Here is a 22,191-nt window from a genome sequence, read left to right on the forward strand (position 1 = left end):
CAAATAAATGGGATTTTATTTATAGATGTCTTTTGTATATTTTATTGCCTTTTATGGGGAGATGGGATTTTTGCTTTATAAAGATAATTAAATTTATTAAATGATTGCTTATATGAGACAGTGTGTATGTATATATATTTGTGTATATATATATGTACATATATATATACACAAATTCATAGGCCTATACACATACAGATATATACATACATATATAATATATTAACATATCTACATATATATACTACATATATAAATATATAAAACGGCATGTGTATTATCTCATAGCATTTTCTTCAAATATGTTTGGCAACATTTTTTTATTATTTTTTCATCAAGTTATTAGCAAGCACTTTAATAAAAATAATATTTCTTTGCAAGTTTCTTTCCAGACTATAAACTGAACTTTTACTATTAAGAATAAAAATACCACAGAGAAATAGAGGTGTTATAATTTCAAAGTGAAGTATCACCTTTAAAAGAAAATGATGAATTTCCTAGAGTATTTTTGAAAGGAAAGGCAATGTTCTGTTGTAAGGGTGTTTACAGTTTTCACATTCACTGCATATTGAAAAATCATTAAACTCTGTATTTTTTTATTGCTTTCTAAAGAAACTTAAATATATCCAGGGTGCACACTTAACTCAGGTCATTTGTCTGAATGAATTAGTATTTGCATTTTCAAGGTTCCTGTTGTGTTAAACACTTTCCTATAGTGTTATTTAAAATATGTAGTACGTTAAAAAGATTGATAGAAGAGAAAATATTTATGAAAATAGATATGCATATAAACTCCTAGAAGATACCAGAGGAGAAAATCTAGATGACCTTGGAATGGGTGATGTCTTTTTAGCTGCAACACCAAAAGCCATACATAATCCATAGAAGAAATAATTGATAAGATGAACTTCATTACAATTAGAAATTTCAGCTCTGTGAAACACACTGTTAAGAATATGAAAACATAAGCTACAGACTGGGGGAAAGTACTTGTAAAAGGCACATCAGATAAAGGATGGTTATCCAAAATTCACAAAGAACTCTTAAACCTCAACCCAATTAAATAAGAATATAAACAACCCAATTAAAAAATGGGCCAAACACTTTAACAGAAACTTCTCCAAAGATACACAGATGGCAATTAAGTATATGAAAAAATGTTCCACATCAAATAATGAGATACCACTACACAATTAATAGAATGACCAAAATCTGGAACACCGATGGCCCCAAGTGCTGATGAGGTTGTGGAGCAAAAAGAGCGCTCATACATCGCTGGTAGAAATGCAAAATGATAGAGCCACTTTGGAAAATAGTTTGTAGTTTCTTATAAGACTAAACACAACTTTGTCATGTGATCCAACAATTGCACTCCTTGGTATTTACCCAAAGGAACTTAAAACTTACATATGCAAAGCTTGTGCGTGGATGTTTAGGAAGCTGCATTTCTAATTACCAGTGCTTGGAAGCAAACAAGATACTTTTAAGTAAGTGAATGGATAAATAAACCGTGGTACTTCCAAATGATGGAATATCATTCAAGTGCTAGGAAGAATTGATCTTTCAAGCCATGAGAGGACATTGGAGGAACCGTAAATGCATTACACTCAGTGAAAGAAGCCAGTCTGTAAAGGTTACATGCTCTGTGATTACAACTATATAACAGTCTGAAAATGCAGAACCTTGGAGACAATAAAAAGATCAGTGGTTTCCAGGGGTGGCGGGGTGGTAGAGATTAATAGGCAGAGAACACAGAAGATTTTTAGGGCAGTGAAAATAATTTGTACCATATCATAATGACAGATATATGTCATTAAGTTTTTGTCTAAACCCATAGGATATACAACCCCAAGAAGGAGACCTAATGTAAACTACGGATTTTAGATGATCGTGAGGTGTCGATGTAGGTTCATCAGCTGAGACAAAGGTACTGCTGTGGTAGGGAACGTCCATACAGAGAGGCTAGGCATGGATTGGGGCAAGGGGTATATGGGCTATCTCTGTACCTTCCACTCAGTTTTGTGTGAACAGACATTGCTCTAAAAAATAAAATCTATTAAAAGACAATGACACCTGCATACAGCTCCTAATGTTTCTCTCCCAAACTCATCAACTAATTATCTTACCCATCTCAGGCGAAGGGTAGTCTAACCTTCCAGTGAAGCCAAATGAAGTCACCCTGGACTCCTGGTTTTTGTTTGTTCATTTTTTACTATGTTAGGAAAATCCCATTGGCTTCAATTTCACAACAGACTCCAAAGCCAGTTACTTTTCCTACCCCCAGTGCTACCCCCCTAATCTGAGCTACCAGCATCACTTGCCTTGCTTCCTGCAACAGCTTCCTGTGAGTGCTCAGCTTCCCTCCTGGCCTCACTATCATGTTTTCTCAACACAACACCCAAAATACCTTTGAAAAAAAAGCTAGATTATATCTCTCTTCCATAGTCGTTCACCATTTTGCTCAGAGTAAAGCCAAGTCCTTAAAATGGCCCTCAGGGTCCTATCTGATCTATCCTTTGGCCCCAAGTATTAGTCAGGGTTCTCCAGAGAAACCGAACCAGTAACCTGTGTGTGTGTGTCTATGTCCATATAGAAATAAGTCTATATATGGTGTGGATATATACATATACTTATATGCATAAAACCTACAGATATCTAGATAGATACACACATACATATTTACACATATCTACCTACTTACACACACACAAAGAGATTATGTTATCAGGAATAGCTCACATGAGGTTGAGGAGGCCCCTGAATTACTGTCTGCAAGTGAAAACTCAGGTAAGCCAGTGGTATAGCTCAGTCCAAGTCTGAAGGCTTGAGAACCAGGGGAGCCAGTGGTGTGAATCTCAGTCTGAGAGCAGAAGACCAGTGTTTTACCTCCAACAGTCGGGTAAGGAAGGGGGGCATTTCTCCCTTCCTCTGCCTCTTGTTCTGGTCAGGCCTTCAATGGACTCTGTGGTATGCATACACTTCACTGAGTCCACTGATCTGAATGTTATTTCCTACAGAACCAGACACACCCAGAAAGAGCAAATACCCTGACGCTGTGACACAGTCAAGTTGACGCAAATTTAATCATCACACTCCATCTCCCGATAATCCTCCTTCTTTTTCCTTTCCTTCAGCCACATGGTTATCTTTGTTATTTTTCAAGCAAGTCAGGCTTGCCTCAGCCTCAGGGCCTCACTGCAAGCTCTTCTCTCTTCCTGAAAGGCTCTTTCTCTGGATATCCACAGAGCAAACTCACTCATCTACATCTAGTCTTTACGTAAATCTCACTTTCTCAATAAATCTTCCTCAGATTACCTTACATAGAACTATAATCTATTCCTTGCTCAGACTCCTCTTATCCTGCCCTAATTTTTATTTATCATCTCTATTATCACTGTCTAATGTTTTATTTGAATTACTTATTTTATTTACTGCTTATAATCTGTCTCCCCTTCCCTCCCTCCATCTAGAACATAGACTTCATCACATCCGGGAATTGCACTGCTTTGTGCCTTGAGAAATGCCTGGTGTGTGTTGATGGCTCAACAACTATTTGATAAGTAAAGGAGTGGCTATATTAGAAAGAAGCTTTTTAAGCATCATTTTGTGGGTTTTGATTTCTGAACATGAACCAGATACTCACCCTGCCTTCAGGCAGCTAACAAACAAGCCTGGCATTCCCATAAATAATTACCATACAAGATGGAAAGCAATGGGATGAGAGATTTAGATAAACTATTTCGAGACTGGAAAGCTATTTTCAACCGGAGCAACAGGAAAGAGAATGGAGACGCCTAATTGAGCCTAAATCTGTAGAAATGGAAAAGAATAGCATTCCGGGTAGAAGAAACAACCCCCCAAAAAAACACTAATGTGCTAAAGTGCAGGAAGTAGGCAGAAGAAAACACAGAATAATGGAAGAGCTGAGGCTTTGAGTCAATGTGCCTAAGTCAGTATGCCCCTACTAAGCCCAAATTCTTCAGCTAAGTAGCTGTGTGACGTTAGATAAATTATTTAACCTCTCTGAGCTTCCAGTTTTCACATTTATGATGTTGGGATAATCCCATCTAGCTTACAATATTGCCCTGAGGAAATCCTGAACATAATGCACCTAGCCCAGTGACTGGCTCCCAGTGATCACTCAATAAATGAGAGCTATTATGGGACTGTAGTCTGACTGGAGTACAGATGAAGTGTTCCCCTCAACAATGCCATTTTTCCAACAGGAAGCAAGGCCAAAATGTATTGCATTTACTGTGCACTCCTTGGGAACATTCATCTATTGTCCAACTTGAAAAATGAAGCTGAAAATGACTAGTCTTGTATTAGAAGCATAAAACACTGAAAATGTGATGCATTGGCCTATCAGGCACAAGATTGCTTTGAATATAGAAGGAATAAAAATATATGTGTGTTATATTTTTGCTGCAGATTAGTTTCACTTACCCACTGGTTTCTTGCTTTGTTTGTTTCTTTTTCAGTCGCTCCTACGATTCAGGAAATTAAATCTGGCACCGTGGCCCCGGGACGCAGTGGATTGATAAGATGCGAAGGTGCAGGTGTGCCGCCTCCGGCCTTTGAATGGTACAAAGGAGAGAAGAAGTAAGGACTTTGTGATTATTACTGTGTTTCCAGCACTTTGAGCTAATGTGTTTGTGTTTCAGATACTTACTTGAAACCATTTTTTTTTTAACTGGCTTGAATGATTCTCAGCAGCCTCCTCGAAGGCAGGCAAACCAAAGGGGCTCACCTGAGAGGGAGGAGTAGCTAATAGCATCTAGAAGAAATGTCCACTTCGGTTTTCTATGATCTCAGGGAGGCCACTGATGCATTTTGCTTCTTCTCCTCCTTTCGGACCCAGCACACGGTTGCTCTTGCTGGCAACCATGTTTACTTGGGAAGTAAACCAGCTTTTAAAGGACTTGGGCACAGCTTTCCTGAGAGCACTCCAGAAGCAATCAGAGCTGCTGCCTTTGCCTCGCTTCCTTGAGAAGTCTCAACCCTTTCACCTGCCTTACTCTCCCGCGAGGCGTTTTAACATTGCATTGTATAGAACGCTGTGTTTTAGATATTTTATCACTAAAGGGCCTGTCGAGAAGATAAAATACATGGTTAAAGGACTAACCAAGGGGATTTTAGGGCCACTGTAACTTTAGCTCTCTATGATTGTCCCCTTGAGGAGCCCCAGGACAAGCCTTGACAAGAGCTGTTGAACAAGAGAAGACAGGACTTGACTACTTTCTCTTTACTTTCAAGCAGTGGGCTCCTTCACACCTCTTCAGCTGCTCTTATCAAGCCATCAAAGAAGAGGGGGACCCCTGCGGGTTAGCAGGAAGATGTGATGCAGAGGGGAGGATGTTATCTGGAACATATATTTTTTGCCTCAAAACTAGGGAAGAGTGTGTTCAAGAAAATGTTAGGTTGGACCATATGCAACTGCCATTTTTAGTCAAAAAAGCTCAATATTGGCAATTCCATACTGTTCGACGTGTACATGCATGGGGTTTACTTATTTACATCGTGACTCGTGACTATTGTCAGCTAAATGTCTGAACTGAAAACTAGTGAAATGAGGTAAGAGCTGAGATGTTGCCATAGTGGATGACAGTGGATAGGACTTAGCAGGTACTTTTTTGCTTAAACTGTAATCCAAAGAAGATTTGTAGAAGAGCTTCCCCCTCTCAACGTCAGCCTTAACAACCAAGGATATCCCATGACTACCTCATTGGATCTGAGTAACTGACTCTGCTTTTGTCTACAATTATTTGCAACTATTTTTATGCAACCTCTTCTACAATTTGAGGCGCTCAATTTTTAACTCTTTTGACTATTTAATGTTTTTACTAATTCTAAATCTACCTCTTTGTGGCTTCATTAGAAGCCCCATTTTTTACATACTTGGAATTAGATAAACTAGTCTGCAGTCACCCTTGTCCTATCATACAATATTGTATATCAGCCAATATAACCTTTCTCAGATTCTGATAATCCAGATTCAGAAGTTCAAGTTTGGGATTATCTATATAGACAAACATCTAGAAGAGTGGTTCCCAATCCTCTGAAAGTCATGAAACCCTTTTTTCAAATACAATCTTATGTGGAAGCCCAGTAAGTAATATCAATGAAAGCATGACTTCTCTCTCGGTAGATGAGAGGTGAATGGAGTTTCAGTTCCATGGTCTCAGGGCCCTCCCTTGCAAGCTCCCCCCACCCCCCAATTCCTGGTTCCTCCACAAAGCACAGTTTAAATAATGACAAACCACTTTACATATCTCTCAAAGTCTCTTTTGAATCCATGTCATATCTTTCTTACAAGCTAGCAGAATTATCCCCAGTAGTACAAGTGAGAGCTCCTTTGTTAAAGTCCTTTTGGTTTCCAGTGTTTTGTGAAATGATGTCCTGAATTTTTTTTTTCTATTTCTCTCTCTCTTGTTCTTTCCTAAATTCAGCAACCATTGTCATAAAAGGCTGCAATAATCCTTAGTCGACTTTCTTGGCCTATAGCAAAAACAGCAAAGGACCCATTGGTGTCCATAGTCATAACTTTAGTGACTTTTTTTTTTCCTACTGGAGAGGTGGACTATAGCTTTTATTACATTTTCAAAGGAGTTCAGAACCACTGCTAAAAAAGGTAGATTGATTCTCCCCAATCAATGCCCTTTCCCAACACACTCACACACCTAGAGAAAATCTGAGAACTGTGAAAATCAAATGCACCGGTCAAAGGCAAACACACTTTCATTTCAGAGTGAAGTATACATCTGTCATTTGTTAAGGTTTTATTTGAGGAAATACTCAAATTATCAAATACCACAAGAGTATATAAAGTCCTCTCAAAATCTCAGTGAAGCAAATTTGAGAATGTGCAAGGAGTAGGAAAGGGAAGGGTTCTGGTTGCTGAGTGGTGGTTGTTTACCTTCTGGGCCCAGGCCATTCAAATATTTATCTCATTAAAATGAAAAATGATGTAAAAAACCTGCTGTTGGACTGGCAGTGTTCTAAATTGTTAACAGACACTAACCCTTTTTGTTATATTTTCACACTTATAACTTCTAAGATAGATACTATAATTATTCTTACCTTTTGCTTGGGGAAAACCAAAGCACAGAGTGTTTTTAATTTGCACAGGTTCATAGAGTAGTGGCAGAGCTGGGATTTGAACTCAAGAAGTCTCGCAAGTCTTCATGCAGAGTCCCTGCACCTAGTGTAGGTCATGGCACTTCAGAGACTATCAAAAATAATTTGAAATGTCAGTGTTAAATGGCAAGGGTAAGGGCATTGCAGGTCATTTATGAATTAGCAAAATAAAAGACTGCACATACAAACACTCACACTTTCTGAATTTACTTAGTCAAAGACACAGAAATAATGGAATCAAGATAGACACACAGGGAAGAAACAGATACAGCACGTTCCCAAGCTGTTTTCTTGACCTCCAGGTCACTAACAGAAACACGAAGCTGTCAGAGACCCTGTCAAAGTGTAGCAGAGTTTTTACAAGATCTGGAGAAGTTGTATTTCCTCCAGATATTTTATACTTTGAGCTTACAAAAATATTCAGGAATAAGTTACCCTCTTCACTTCTACTTAAGAGAATGTTTATAAAAACTCATCTCTTTTAAATTAAGATCTTCAAAGCCAAAGCTTTATTCAAATAAATATAAACAAATAATTAAAAAAAGGCAGTACCTGAACATCCATAGTCTCATCTCTGCCTCTAGTTCTTCCACGACCTATAAAACCCATGTCTGTGTGCTGAGAATAATCTCAAAACCTTAAAACCTTGCAAAATAGAGCACATTTTTTTTAAAAAGAAAGAAATAAATGCTTGCTGAGGACAAAGCACTTTCCAGGTTCTTTAAATTCTTTTATCTCACTTACTCTTCAGACTTCTGTGAGACACAATTTATTGCCCTTAATTTACTGATGACAGAACTGAGGCACAAGAGACTTAACCTGTCCAAGAGCACTCAGCTTCAAAGATGCCATCAAGACACATTTTATCATTAACCTCTCAGTCCAAATTCTTTCCCCTGTATACCCTGCCATCCTTAGTTATCTACGGCCAAGTAACAAATTAACCCCAAACTCCAGTAAGCATTTACTACCACAGTTTCCGTGGGTCAAGGTGGGAGCAGCTTAGCTGGGTAGTGATGACTCAGTGTCTCTCATCAGGTCCAGTCAAGTGTCACTGGTGCTGGTCATCTGAAGGCTCGACTAAGGCTGGGGGATCTGCTCCCAGGGCATCTCACTCACATGCCTGGCAAGTTAGTTCTTGTTATTGGCAGAAGGCCTCAGTTAATCACCACTAGACCTCTTCCTAAGGCTGTTTGTCATCTTGACGTGGTTGTTAACTTTTCCCAGAACTAGTAATCCAAGAGAGAGCAAGTTAGAAACTGTTTATGACCTAGTCCCAGAAGTTATGTTCTAGAATTTCTGTAACATCTTATTGGTTACACAGGGTGACTCTATTGAATGTGCAAGGGGCAAAATAGGGACACGAATATCGAGAGCTGAGAATCATCAGATGCTATCTTCAAAGATAGCTTCCATACTGTCTCCTTCAGGGATAACACGGATGACAATAAAAAATACATATATTTACATTAGAAATATTAGCAATTTGGGGATCCCTGGGTGACTCAGCAGTTTAGCGTCTGCCTTCAGCCCAGGGCGTGATCCTGGGGTCTGGGGATCAAGTCCCATGTCAGGCTCCCTGCATGGAACCTGCTTCTCCCTCTCCCTGTATCTCTCTCTTAGTCTCTCTCTCTCTCTCTCTCTCTCTCTCTGTCTTTCATGAATAAATAAATAAAATCTTTAAAAAAAAGAAATATTAGCCATTTGACATTTAGTTTGTTAAACTGTTTAGATAAGCACCATGAGAATGACTAAAGTTATGTACTTATTATTAAAATATTATCCTTTGGTATAAAATGGTTACTTTTCTTTTACACTACAGGCCCTTTTAGCATTCCTAGGAGGGACAATGCTCACAGACTTAATTTTACTTCATATACATTTTAGTATTAAGAAAATCAGGGTTCAGAATTCAATGATATGGAAAGCAAAAAATATAAACTTTTATCTTGGTAATAGAGAAGATATATAAAAAAGAAATAGATTCCTTAAATCCAGTGCAGGGCACTTTCAGAATAGGCCAAGTCCTATGAAGCAAGTAATGTCTTTGATGACATGAAATTAAGTTAATCTATGGCTTGAGAAGAAGAGTGTATTTATTTAGAATTAAGACTAAAAGTATAAACTATATTGTAATGGACTAATGTTTAAATAGACATTGAAAAAACTTGAGTTTTGTATTTTTTTTTTTTTTGTGAAGATGGCATTACTATCTTGTAGATCAGTGGTAAACAGTGGTCCACGACATTTTCAAAATATATATCCCTATGAATAAAACTTTAAACTTAGGAAAAAATTACCAGTATATGCATACTTATTTGTAAATTGTGCATATGCACTTTTGAACTAATATTTGGCCAACATTAAATGACCTACACCATATAAAATTTAAAAGATGAGATACAATTATAATATAAATGGGCATTCTATCATTTTCTTTTCAACTCCAACAGATCACTCGGTACCCACCTTGGAGCACTCACCCTACATTTTGGAGACTCTTGTAAAGTATGTTAGTTTATTTACAATAAGGAATTTTAAGGGATTTTCAAGGGCAATTTTAATGACATGCAAATTGTACCGTACACGCTGACTTTGCAATCTTATAACACATATAGCTCTCCATATACTCTCCTACCCATTCCTCACACAATTCTAACTACATTTTTTAAAACTTAATTTTATTTTAGAGACAGAGTGGGGAAAAGAGAGTGCGCTGATGAGCAAGGGCAGGTAGAGGAGCAGAGGGAGAGGAAACAGAATCTTAAGCAGACTCCATGCTCAGTGCAAAGCCCAACAGGGGGCTTGATCTCTTGACCCTGAGATTATGACAGAGATAAAATCAAGTCAGATGCTTAACTGACTGAGCCATTCAGGCACCCCATACAATTCTAACTAGATTATACCTAAGGAAAAAAATCTTTATCTCATAAAGGTAAAATGACTTGTTTAAAAGAAGTAAGTGGGAAAGCTGAATGGGAAGTAAAATCTAAGTTTAAGGAAACCTTCATAGTGGGTGATAGATCTGCTTTTGGACTTGGCAGTGATGGTTTCACAGGTGTACACTTACCCCAAACTCATTGAGTTGTATATATTAAATATGTGCATCCACGTATACACATACACACACATATACATACACACACACACACACACACATATATATATAAATCATACCTCAACAAAGTGATTTTCAAAGATTTTATTTATTTATTCATGAGAGATGCACAGAGAGAGACAGAGAGAGAGAGAGAGAGCAGAGACACAGGCAGAGGGAGAAGCAGGCTCCATGCAGGGAGCCCGACACGGACTCGATCCCGGGTCTCCAGGATCACACCCCAGGCTGAAGGTGGCATTAAACTGCTGAGCCACCTGGGCTGCCCTACAAAGTAATTTTTATTTTTATTATTTTTTATTATTTTTTTCAAAGTAATTTTTAAAAACAAAAACAAAACCAACCCCAATTTCCTGAGTCTTGTGTCAAGATATCCCTTTTCTAGATTTTATACAACTTTGATTATTCAGAAGAGACTAGAAATAAATTAATTCTCTCTCTCTCTCTTTTCCATCCCCTTCTTTCTCCCTCTCTTCTCTTTTGCAAGGCCATTCTTACAAGATTAAGCAGTTACATATTTTTATTTAGAAGGGTACAGGAAATAACCCATTACCATCCCATGTTAAAAATAATCTTTTTTGATGACCTGGGATTTTATGCATTCGTTAAAAAAATATATGCATTGGGCACTTAACTGTGACATAATTGTAAAAAGACTGAAAATGAAGTAAATTCCTGCATTGAAGAAACTTCTTTTTCTAATATTATTTCACTGTGTATCTATAATTTTATTCTGATGCTATGTCACTCTTTTTTTTTACAGCCTAAATCTTGTCAGTACAGTTTTGTTACCCCTGTAATGACTTTATGATCATTGGCTGGGGAAGAGATAAAGGCTAAATATATGAAATAAGTGAGAACATTTCAACTCCGGGAAATGGAAAGCACATGTCCATAAGACAGACATGCAAATTATTGTATATAAAACTTTGGGCCAGCCAAGCAAAATTGAAAGTGGGCTACCTCAGTTTGCATTCCCTGACTTAGAGCTTACAGTTTGTCATAGAAATCACCAAAATGAAATAAGGACCAAGTAAGAAGATCTTAAAGGAGCCCTAAGACAAGTCCGGAATAGTGCACAGCAGGGGTCCTTCACCTCAAATCAGAGCATTAACACATACTTCAGGGAAAAGGTAGCTTTTATGATTGATACCAATGAGCACTATTTCCAAACATTGCAAGGAGTCAAGAATAATCATAAGCAAGGAAAGAACATGGTCATTGTGATGTAGGCATTCTGTGGAGAGGTATTTTTTTATGCCTTGAGGTAGAGGATGTGAAATCAGGTGTAACAGGGGGTAGGGTTAGAAATGCATTTTAGGGCAAGACTTAGAGCATTTTATTTGTTCTTTTTTTAAATTTTTTTAAAAATTTAAATTCAACTAGCCAACATATAGTACATCATTAATTTCAGATGTGGTGTTCAGTAGTTTTCAGTTGGGTAGAAAACCCAGTGTTCAACACATCATGTGCCTTCCTTAATGCCCGTTGCCCCATTACCCCACCCCCCACGCCCCTCCACTCCAGCAACTCTCAGTTTATCTCCTATCGATAAGAGTCTCTCATGGTTTTTCTCCCTCATACAAAGGGCCAACAGACACAAGACTTGGAGCCCTTTACATGTCATGATAATACATTTAGACTTGATTCAACAGGCTCTGGGAAGCCACTGAAGGACTTTTCAAGGGTAGTAATCATATCCATTCCCTGTCTTCACAAAATGTTTCTCAGAGCAGTTGGGATGGGAAATTTACAAAATATGGTTTAACTAGGGTATTAGTTGTGAATTAAAAAGCAAGCGAGGAGGGGTACCTGGGTGGTGCTTTCGGTTGAGCATCCAACTCTTGGTTTCAGCTAAAATCCTGTTCTCAGGGTCATGAGATCCAGCGGCACATAGTAGGACTCTGTGCTCAGTGCTGAGTCTACTTCACATTTTCTCTTCCTCTCCCTCTACCCCTCCTACTTGTGTATGTTCTCTCGCTCGCTCACTCACTCATTCAAATAAATAAATAAATCCTTAAAAAAAAAAAGCAAGAGAGGAAAAAGTTAATATTTGTATACTTCAGTGATTGGTTAGATACACAAGGAAAGGACCATGGGAAGATGATTTTAAGTTTTCCAGCTCAGTGATAAGGTGAATGGTGAAGTCGCTGAGTCTGGGAACATAGGAAAAGAGATTTGGGAAAGGTTGCACTGAGTCTGGTTTAGAACATCCTGAAATCGAGATGTTAATACTACACACACAGTCCACCAATAGCTAGATTTGGGTTGTGTTCTTTAAAATTCACAGCAATATTTCCAAAATAAACATCCGATCTTATCACTTTATACCTAAATCTCTTCAAGGATTCCTGAATGTCCCTAGAATCAAGTCCTAACATCCCAGTTTGGGTATGGGAGGCCTTCATATCCTTGCCCCTATTGACCTGTCAGGCTCACCTGCCATGTACCATCTCGCAATGGCGTTAGAAGTGTCCTAAAATATTTTAGTTCACAAACTGTGACATGATCTTTATCTTTACGGCCTTTTCATATGTTGACCATTTAGCTCATAAGCCCCTCCCCCCCCACACCTATACACACACACACACACACACACACACACTCACACACTCACACCTATCCTGGCCTCCTTGGGCTGGCTGCCTTTCACTGCTCCTTTAGTCTCCATCCAGATATTACCTTCTCTCAGAAAACTACCCTGACCCCTTTCTACACAGAAAGGAGTCTCTCCAGATGAACTGCCACAGGCTTGCCTCTATCAAAGCACCCCTTAAACTATACTCAACTTTGTTACCCGTCTCTCTCCTCCTGAGCCATAATCTACTACGAGCGAGCATCCCTCCCTCTTTGTCACCGTGTTCCCAGCAACTAACATGGTGTTTGAAATACACTCTGTTGCAAAAATGAGGTGTGGCCTCTTAATCACGATGAAGGATAGCCATTCTTATTTTAATTCATTTTCACACCGAGAAGACAATATTGGTCCCATATTCGTCTGTTACCTTAGATTGCAGGGTACTGTCAACCCACTCTGTGACTGCAGAAAAGAAGCTGCTCCCCGTTGCTCAGTTCTGAGGCCCCAGGATCTCTTTTTTTGTGGATGTGATCCCTGCAAAACGGTTGTATTGGTATATTGTGGGATGAAATTTGACATTAAAATCATGAGCACATTGATATTAGAAAAGCAGTGCAAGCGGAGGGGAAGTATCTAGTCACAGGCCAGGTTGTCAGGGATACAAGACTCAACTGCAGCCAGAGGAGGATTGACACTTGCACTATAGCCTTTGTTTATTTGATATAAAGTTAAAGGCAGTCTCTTCCCTGCGTGAATCAAACTGTCACGAGTAAGGCAGCCCAAAGGTCTCTAATCTAAAATTATTAATTTCATTAAAATTGATAAAGTAAACAAGACATACATTTTAAATAGCCTAATAAAGTCTAAAATCATTAAAATGTCCTAATATATTATAATACATTAATTTATTCAAATGTGCAACTAAAGATAGATACCCCTTGGGGCTGAGACATTGATGCATGATATTCTTCAGTCTGTTCCTAGGAATAAGTGATATCATATTGTATTCAAGCCTTAAGTAGCAAGCAACACAGTAAACCAGGAGGTTGCTATAGCAGCACGTTCACATCAATTTTCATTTCTTTCTGCTATCTAGCAGTTCTTACTCCTCCTCCTTTTTACTCTTATTTATTTATTTTTTTATCTACCGGAACATCTGTGAAAAACCTAGATGAGGTTGATAATGCACAAGTAATTGAGACTGAGTTTGGCACGTCTTGAAATCATGATGCTCTGATCTTTCCAGTCACTCTCATAGATCTTTCCTTTAAAAATAATTTCCTGTATTTTCAATATTTAATATTTTGCTGCCATCTGAGAGGAAATGTATCTGTTCTGTCTAAGAAACAGACCCCATCATTGAACAATAATAACACCCATCACATTTCTAGTGCCTACTGCATTTGATATATGTGTGTGTGTATGTGTGTGTATGTATAGATATTGCATTTTGTGCATTTAAAAACCATTCTTACACCAACACTTTGAGATTGGCTTCATTTTTTTCCATTTCCCAGATGAAAAAACTAAGCAGTACAAAAATGTAAAAGCATAATTTATTCAGTCAAGCATACAATAACTACTTAACCACATACCTATTAAGTACCAACATTATGCTCCGTGCTTAAAACACAATGAATAGCAAAAGCTAGGAAGCTTGCCTAATGGAGTTGCACTCTAATGGGGAATATGGATGGAAATCAAAAATCATGCAAATGTATGAAGACTTATACCTGAAATGGTGTGGTAAAGAGAAATTTTTGACGTGATGATGGTTTGAGAAACTCAGAACGGACACAGTAACTCCATAGCATCACCAGGACTCAAACTTTAGAGGCAGTTTTGAACTTACTTAAAATTATTGTGTTCTTGCCACTCATCTAGGTTATGTGTTTCTTTTTTTTTTTTTCTGCCATCCTTGACTATATTCCACATATACATTATGGAAAGAGATTTACTACAACCGAAATATTTAATGAACGCAGGGGAAGAAAAAAAAAAAAAACAATAGTCAATGCTGAGAGTATGTGTTGTCTGGCAGGTAGTTTGAGGTGGAAAGAGGACAAGAGACCATTTCATGCTTCTCATCTTGAGCCTGAGTAGCCTGAAAAGGTGACTCCACTGGGAGCAAAAGACAGTTGCTGTAAGAGACTGATGGGCATAGCTAAGCCCCACATAGATAGTTAAGAGGCCTCTGGCCCAGGGAATCTGCAGATAGCTAGCTGAACTGGACCCTACATTTTTTTTTTTAACTTTCTATCCCATTAGATTCACCCCACAGGTTGGGCCTGCCTTTCCTGGCACATATTACTTGGTTATTTCGCTCCCCCGGTTCTATTCCCTGGCTTGACTTAATTTCCTTGAACCACTCATGATTTCTGACATGTCTTTCCAAACTCAAATACAATATCCTAGTTTCTACTTAGTGATTTGAATACCAGTTGCTACTTTGGGACAAGACCAAGAGTCAGAAGCTCTGGAATTTGAATGTTGGTTCTACCACTTACCAGATGATAGAAGATAACTTAATCTCCCTAAACTTTTTTCCCCTCATCTGTAAAATGGGACTAGTAATGCTTACCTCTTGGGCTTGCTGTGAAGATGAGTTAATACGCATTTGGAATGCTTGACTGTTTTCTGAATGTCAGTTTCCCACACTCGTCACACCAAACTTTTTGCACAATGTTGAAACTCTTTAAAGTTAGGTTACTTCAGTCATAAATATGTTGAGTACAGCTAACATTTTCCATATACATAAAGTATTGCTGCTTACATTGAAAAGGCTAGAAATACAGCCATGATTCAGAGCCAAAATATATGTTAGCTAGAAATCTATCACCGGGAGAGGCATTGAGATGTGTTGTGCAAAGACCTACTTGCCATCTCAGTGTCATCATCACATTTTTAAGTGTAGCCAAGTCCTCAGACAGAACTCTGTCCTATTTATCTTTTTCCCCCTCTGGTTCTTACATCCAGTACTTTCAGGCTGGGAGATATTTAATCATCATTTGATGACCAAGTAAAACTTCATTTTCATTAAAACCATATCACCTGTGACTTTTTTACCATCAACCATGATTTTTTTTTTTTTTCTGAAGCTCTTTTTTTAAGTCATATTCTTAGCTCTAACCACCTCCTGGAACTCAGAAGCCTGCAATCCACTGTTGGAAGTTACATTCCTTCTCTTCATACATAGAATTCTTATGATTCAAGAACTCCTTCTGCCCCCTACTGTCTTCCATCTCTGCTATGCTAACCACCCAAAGATCAATTAATAAGACAATGATAATCTTATCCAGTTATATGACATGATATATAATTACCGTATTTCTGTGTAATTCTAGCTCGATAAGAGATCTATTACCATTTGCAAACACCTCTCCCACTCCTATTTCAAGTTACTTTGATATTTTAAATGTTGTTATGTGACAGACTTATGTATGTTTCCTCTATGAGCAATGAAGTATTTCAGGGACTATGCGCACTTGAAAGCTTGTTTCTCCAGAATATTTATTGTTACTCCTGACCTGGAAGGGCAGATAGTAAACAAGAGTCCCAAACTGTGTCATGAGGCTCGATTTATATATAAAATGAATGAGGCCTGGTATAGCTGTTCATTTATTTTTGCAATCTTAACAATCAGTGCCAATGGCTTTGTTGTCAATTTTGCTGTTGGACGTTGCAGTGGACTCACCTGTCCATCCTACTTACTGCCTGAGAGAGGCTCTGATTGTAAAGTTCGTGAACATTTCATGAACCAGATATATGAGTATCCTCAGTTATTAGCATGCTTTCTATGTGCCACTTCTTTCAGACTGACACTTGAAAATATAAGGGACTGTTCTAATTCCAAACTAGTCATTTGGTCAGGCTGTGCTGTTTATGAGTTGCCTGCAGCATCTGCTGGCAGGGCACATAGCCTGTGGTTCACAGATTTATGAAGCATTAGTGAAAGGCAGAAGGAAGAAGAATGAGGGCAACGGTCCTCAGTATGTGTCTCCATCCTTCTGGGCTGCTATAACAAATTCCATGGATTGGGTGGTTTTTAAACAAGCAAAGTTATCTCATAGTTCTGGAGGCTGGAAGTGCAAGATCTAGGTGCAAGCACGTCCTCTTCTGTGTTACTAACCTCTTATTGTATCATCAGATGACCAAAGGGGCTATGGGAGCTCTCTGGAGGCACTAATCCCATTCATCTTGGTTTCACCTTCATGATTTTTAAGCACCTTCCAAAGGCCCCACCCACTAACACTATAATCTTTGGAGCTCAGGTTTTCAACATATGAATTTGGGAGGACACAAACATTCTGATCCTAGTGGTATGCAACAAACTACCATAGGTGGCAGAGGGTAGAAGACAGCAAGGTCCACGATAATAGAAGGATCTCATAGCCGAGGGGTCCACTGAAAGGTAAAAACACAAAAACTAAAAATGCTTGGGGATTTCTAGGCAAGCACCAAATGCTGCTGATCTACTTCTGAGGGAAGGAATACCATGTTTAACCACTAACTCAACAGAACTGTTTTCTCTCTTTTCGGGGGGAAGGGACTATAAGAAAACATCTCTTATTCTCTAATCTAAGTCAATACAAGAATGATTCTCTTAGAACTTGAAAGATTTATTTAGGGAAAGTAGAGAACTCCAAATAAGGCAATATTCCAGATTTAGTTCTCTGGTTTTATTGCAAGGTATATTGTGAACTATTGCTTGAATTGTCACTTCAAGATTTCATATCACTGATGTAAGGAAGTCTGGTTTCAAACAAGTCTGAGATGGATATAAAAAATTCAGTGGGGCCAGGATCATTCTGTTAATAGGCTGAATATGTACATTTTTGAAAGCTATCAAGGAATTTCTTTAACACAGAGTAACAATTAAATTTCTCATTTATATGTATTAATAAAAATGATTTTCTTTGTAGAAAATATAGGTATATCCAACCATTTGGGAATAAAACTGTTTCATTAAAAAATCATCAATTAAGGAACCCTTTTATTATTATTTTTTTTTTTTTAGTCAAAGATTGAAATTGTATTACAGACATACATGATGGGACTTATAAGTGTGGTTTAAATTTCGATAGTCAGTAACTAAGGATCGAAGTATTCATCTCAACAGAGTCCCCATTGTGACTAAAATAAACCCAATTGTAAATGCCTGTTTATATATCTGATTGATTCTTCTCTTCAGCTCTGACCTTCTGAAGGGCCTTGAAAGATCTTCAAAGACATGTGCTGCCCAGCCAAGTCCCTAATCACCTAAGCATAGGATTCATCTTTGTAGCAATGACAATTTTCAGAATTGATTTGAATAGCTGAGAAAGCCCCTCACCCCATGTACTCTCAGGACTCCGTAAGAAAATCATAGAAGTAAACCTCCAGAGATATATATACCATCTCAGAAGGCATTTCCCCTCAAGCTCGGTTTTGGAAAAGCTGTCTCAGCCAGCTACTGGGTAAAGATGGGTTCTTCCAGGGTATTTGAGGAGTCAGCATTTATAAAACTCCCAATTCTACAAGAAAGTAAGTTTTGGACTACTCCAGTAATCTCAGAAAGGTAACTTCCTCTAGAGGAAAGACAGTCCCCCCAGGGGAAGGTACTTCTCTTTTTTATTGGCCATAATTACTTGCCAGACTGAGTGGAGCAGCAGGAGTTGCTGCTGCTGCTGTGCCATTGATGTGCCACCCAAGAGTGGGCCTACACATCCAGAGCATGGATAGGCTGCGTGATTTAGCAACATCTGGGACTTTGCCTTCAGACACATTGAAGGGCAGAGAACTGAAAGCCAACTCAGAAAGACAGCCCAGAGGAACAGAAGCAAATAGTACCATCAAGTTACTGACTATACTCCCTTGAGAGTTTCTCCCCAGAGTCAAGCCAAATGAAGACCCTGACTGATTTCTTCTTAACTCTTCAGCAGCAAAATGAATCTGAGTTTTGGTAGGTGGGGCGCAATGGAGATTTAGTAGTCCAGGGAGCTGCAGAACGTGTCCATAGTGTAGCTGTGGATAGATAGACTTAAGCCATAATGCTGAAGCTTCCTGCACAATGAGGCTGTGGGGTGTTTATACATAGTATTCACTAATTTGTCAAGAATAAAATTACTAATGTGATGCAGAAAAATATGCAATAATCATGATAGTATTTTGGCAATAGTGTTGATAGATTTGCAATATGAGACAGGGGAGTAAAAATTACTATATCCTTGATATTTTATGACCTATTTTCTTGTGTCAGAGTTGCAGATCATTAGGTTTATTGCTCAAGTTAAAGTTTTTCAATGTTTATTTAACTCAAAGTTTTATTAATCTGATTAAAGTTTGAGTTTTGGATAAGTCAAATTCAGCTATTACCTGAAATATAACTAATTCCCAAGGTAATCAAGCATGGCTGCTTATTTTAATCTGCATGTAACTACAGTATATTTTATCTGAATTCAGATGCAAGTCACATAATGTAATGCAAAGGAGTTCAACCTAAACTCTCAGGGGAATGCCATTTATTAGCATCTTTGTGATTAAAGAAATATTTAGTACTAAAACTTGAACATATTAAGAAGGAAAAAAACACCATGCCATTTGGGCTGTGAGCTTTCATAGCCCATATTGTGATCAGCACGTCTTTTCATAGTAGACTTTGGGGTTTTTTAGGGAGACATTATCATCTGGTTGGCATCCTCATTATTTCAGAATTCATCTTTAGAAAGAGAATTTTTTGAGGAGGCTTACCATTCTCTGCGATGTGGGGATGTGATCCTAACTCTGTTGATCTATGAACTATTTATTGTGGACCATTAAGTACTATGCAGGACTCAAATATAAAATAAAGTATGTCCATATGACCTTGCCTTTTGAGGAATTTAAAGCAATTGAACTTCCTTGGGTTAAAGAGACCTGTGTGCACAGAAACTACTACAGAGCAGTTTGGTTTCATAAATCTCACAACAATTTTGAGAAAAACATGCAGAGAGAGAGCGAGAGAGAAGGAAGAGTCATTTAAGGAGCATTAGAGTAGGAGAGATAGGACACAGATCAGACCTGAGCGAGGAGGGAAGGTTCCAGCTGGCAGAGATACAAGGGGCTGATGACCACTGGATGCAGATCAGGAAAAAGAAAGCAGAGGTGGGCATGGCAAGCCCTGAGGATGGTGACCCTCTGCCAGCCAGCCTATCTGAGAATGAGGCCTCTGCTGGTAAGCCTGGAGACAGATTGTTGGGTAGTCAGAATGGAATTGGGAAAAATCGAATTTTATATGGAGGCCCAGAAAGGTTAGAGGACTCTCCCAGTCACATTCCTAAAATGTGGTCAAGGTGAGACTCAACTTGAAATGCTCTCAATGCTAGACAGCTGCTTTTCTTCCTAGGGTTACCAGCAAGTCACCTGTCCGGGTTGTACCTAGCAGCAGCAAAGCAGTGTCAGCCCTAGATTCAGAACTATCCTGTCACAGTTGTGGGGTTAACTTTCACCGGAGTGTTCCAATAACAGCAACTGAAATGGCCTAGACGTATTCTAGGCAGCTTTTTAGAAACCATCAGCTTGTGTTTTTTAATAAAATCATTATATTTAATTTGCTTTGCTCTTTCTCAACTTTAACAGATGAGGCGCCATGGCTGTGGTGTGTTTAGTTTTCTAAAATACAAATCAATGTATGACTAGGACATGCAGAAATCTAAATTCAGTTTGTCGTAGAGTACAAATAATCCCGTAGTAACAATCTACAGCTGTCAAACAGCCTCTCCTCCCCGGTACCTACTAACGTAAGGAAAATATAATTGCACCATTATTACATTATGTGCTAACACTTGTGTGGCAAAAACTGTCTTTGGGTTGCCATGGCAATGTCAACTAAGATAAAACTAAAAATGGTATTCACGATGCATATTTACCTATTTTGTCTTCTAGGCTCTTCAATGGCCAACAAGGAATTATTATTCAAAACTTTAGCACAAGATCCATTCTCACGGTTACCAATGTGACACAGGAGCACTTCGGCAACTATACTTGTGTGGCTGCCAACAAGCTAGGCACAACCAATGCGAGCCTGCCTCTCAACCGTAAGTAACACAGTGTTGCCAGAATGCTCTCAGGGGCCCCTCGGCTCCTGTCCATCAGCAGAGATAAAACGTGAGAATGGCCTATGTTCCTTTTAGAACTCAGCCCGATGGGACACATCCCATACACAGAGGAAACCTGGCCCCTAAGTGGTATGAGTGTTTGATAATTTTTAATCCCTTCTGAAGTCTACATGTGTTGAGAAAAATGTCTTAGAGCTGAGAAAAGGGAAAAAAAAATCCCTAAACAATAGGACCCTCTGAAAAATGTCTTCTGACTGAAGATGGTTTGGTGGGCTTTTGTTTGTTTTTGCTTTGTTTTTAAAAATGCATGACATTATCCTTAAGCATAGGTTAATTTCAGTTGAATTTGCTCTTGGTTGGTTTTCTTTAGACATTCATCTGGAAATAGTGAGAATTTCACATGCCATATATAATATGAAAGAGTAAGTAAATGATCATGGGCAGAATATTTTATCCTATATGATAATGTTTTTACCTAAAACTGTATTTGAAATACAATTTAAGGTTTTGCTAAAGTAAGTACTATATTTCTAATATATCTTGGTTCCTAAGGACTAGAAATGGAACAAACTTGAGGATTAGTTGAAGAGAAACCTGAGCTGATGTTTTCTCCCACGATTGCTTTCAGTGCTTGTTGGAAGCTGAATAAACCACACATTTTCATAACCACAAAATATTCCTAATTTTGAAGTGGAGTGTTTCTCAAAGTGTTCAAAGATTACACAGCATAGACTGTCTTTTCAGTTCCACAAAGTTATGTGAATCGTCCTTATCTTTTACAGTTAATATTTTTATAGTAAGCTGACATACATGTATTTGTGTTATCATCCTGTGATAATAAGCCGTCTCTGAAAATTGTGAATATTGTGTAATTCATCACAGACATGATCATGTCTACTTTGCCGATGTGAAGATGGGATATATAATACTCCTACCACTTAAAAATATACTATAAGAAATTTCATGATTTATGAACTTTGAACTACCACAATTTAAGAACTTCTGATTCTAGATAAAGCATATTGGTTGTTTGTAGAAAATAATCATTTGAAAATGATTTGCCCTATGTACACTTTAAAAAAAACACATCACATATTATTCCAGCTTAACACTATTTAATATTTCTTAATGCCCCCACTCTGAAAAATACTACTTGCCATGCTATAGCCATGGCGTAATAAACTTGCTTAAGTTTCTTCCATGAGGAGGATTTATTTAGTGTAATTATGAATAATATAAGCCATTAAAAATATTACAGCAGTGTGAATTTCAATTTAATGTAAATA

The 22,191-nt window shown here is 38.2% G+C and overlaps 1 protein-coding gene and 2 long non-coding RNA genes across 5 annotated transcripts in view; 1 reads left to right on the forward strand and 2 right to left on the reverse strand.

Moving 5' to 3' along the window:
- The window catches only part of LOC102155563, a 29,945-nt gene extending 21,540 nt beyond the window's left edge, over positions 1-8,405 (reverse strand). For 2 of the 3 annotated variants that reach the window (XR_005361405.1, XR_005361404.1), the window contains exons 1-3: positions 8,109-8,405; positions 7,081-7,228; positions 4,447-4,575 (exon numbers count right to left, since the gene is read on the reverse strand). This is a non-coding gene — a long non-coding RNA (uncharacterized LOC102155563). Of the gene's footprint in view, positions 1-4,446; positions 4,576-6,310; positions 6,499-7,080; positions 7,229-8,108 lie in introns of those variants that run through there. The other variant, XR_005361403.1, reaches the window with a different exon arrangement.
- NEGR1 (neuronal growth regulator 1) overlaps positions 1-22,191 on the forward strand; it is an 814,177-nt gene that overhangs the window by 619,720 nt on the left and 172,266 nt on the right. The window contains exons 5-6 of the mRNA XM_038541659.1: positions 4,482-4,602; positions 20,733-20,884. Coding sequence (XP_038397587.1) covers positions 4,482-4,602; positions 20,733-20,884 — 273 coding nt within the window. The remainder of the gene's footprint in view (positions 1-4,481; positions 4,603-20,732; positions 20,885-22,191) is intronic.
- On the reverse strand, positions 12,095-15,954 carry LOC111096456. Its single transcript, XR_005361408.1, has 3 exons — positions 15,412-15,954; positions 13,258-13,364; positions 12,095-12,268 (listed from the first exon to the last, which is right to left on the reverse strand). It is a non-coding gene; the product is annotated as an uncharacterized LOC111096456 (long non-coding RNA).

Source organism: Canis lupus, chromosome 6 (assembly GCF_011100685.1).
Source record: "Canis lupus familiaris isolate Mischka breed German Shepherd chromosome 6, alternate assembly UU_Cfam_GSD_1.0, whole genome shotgun sequence".
Classification (NCBI taxonomy): Eukaryota; Metazoa; Chordata; class Mammalia; order Carnivora; family Canidae; genus Canis; species Canis lupus.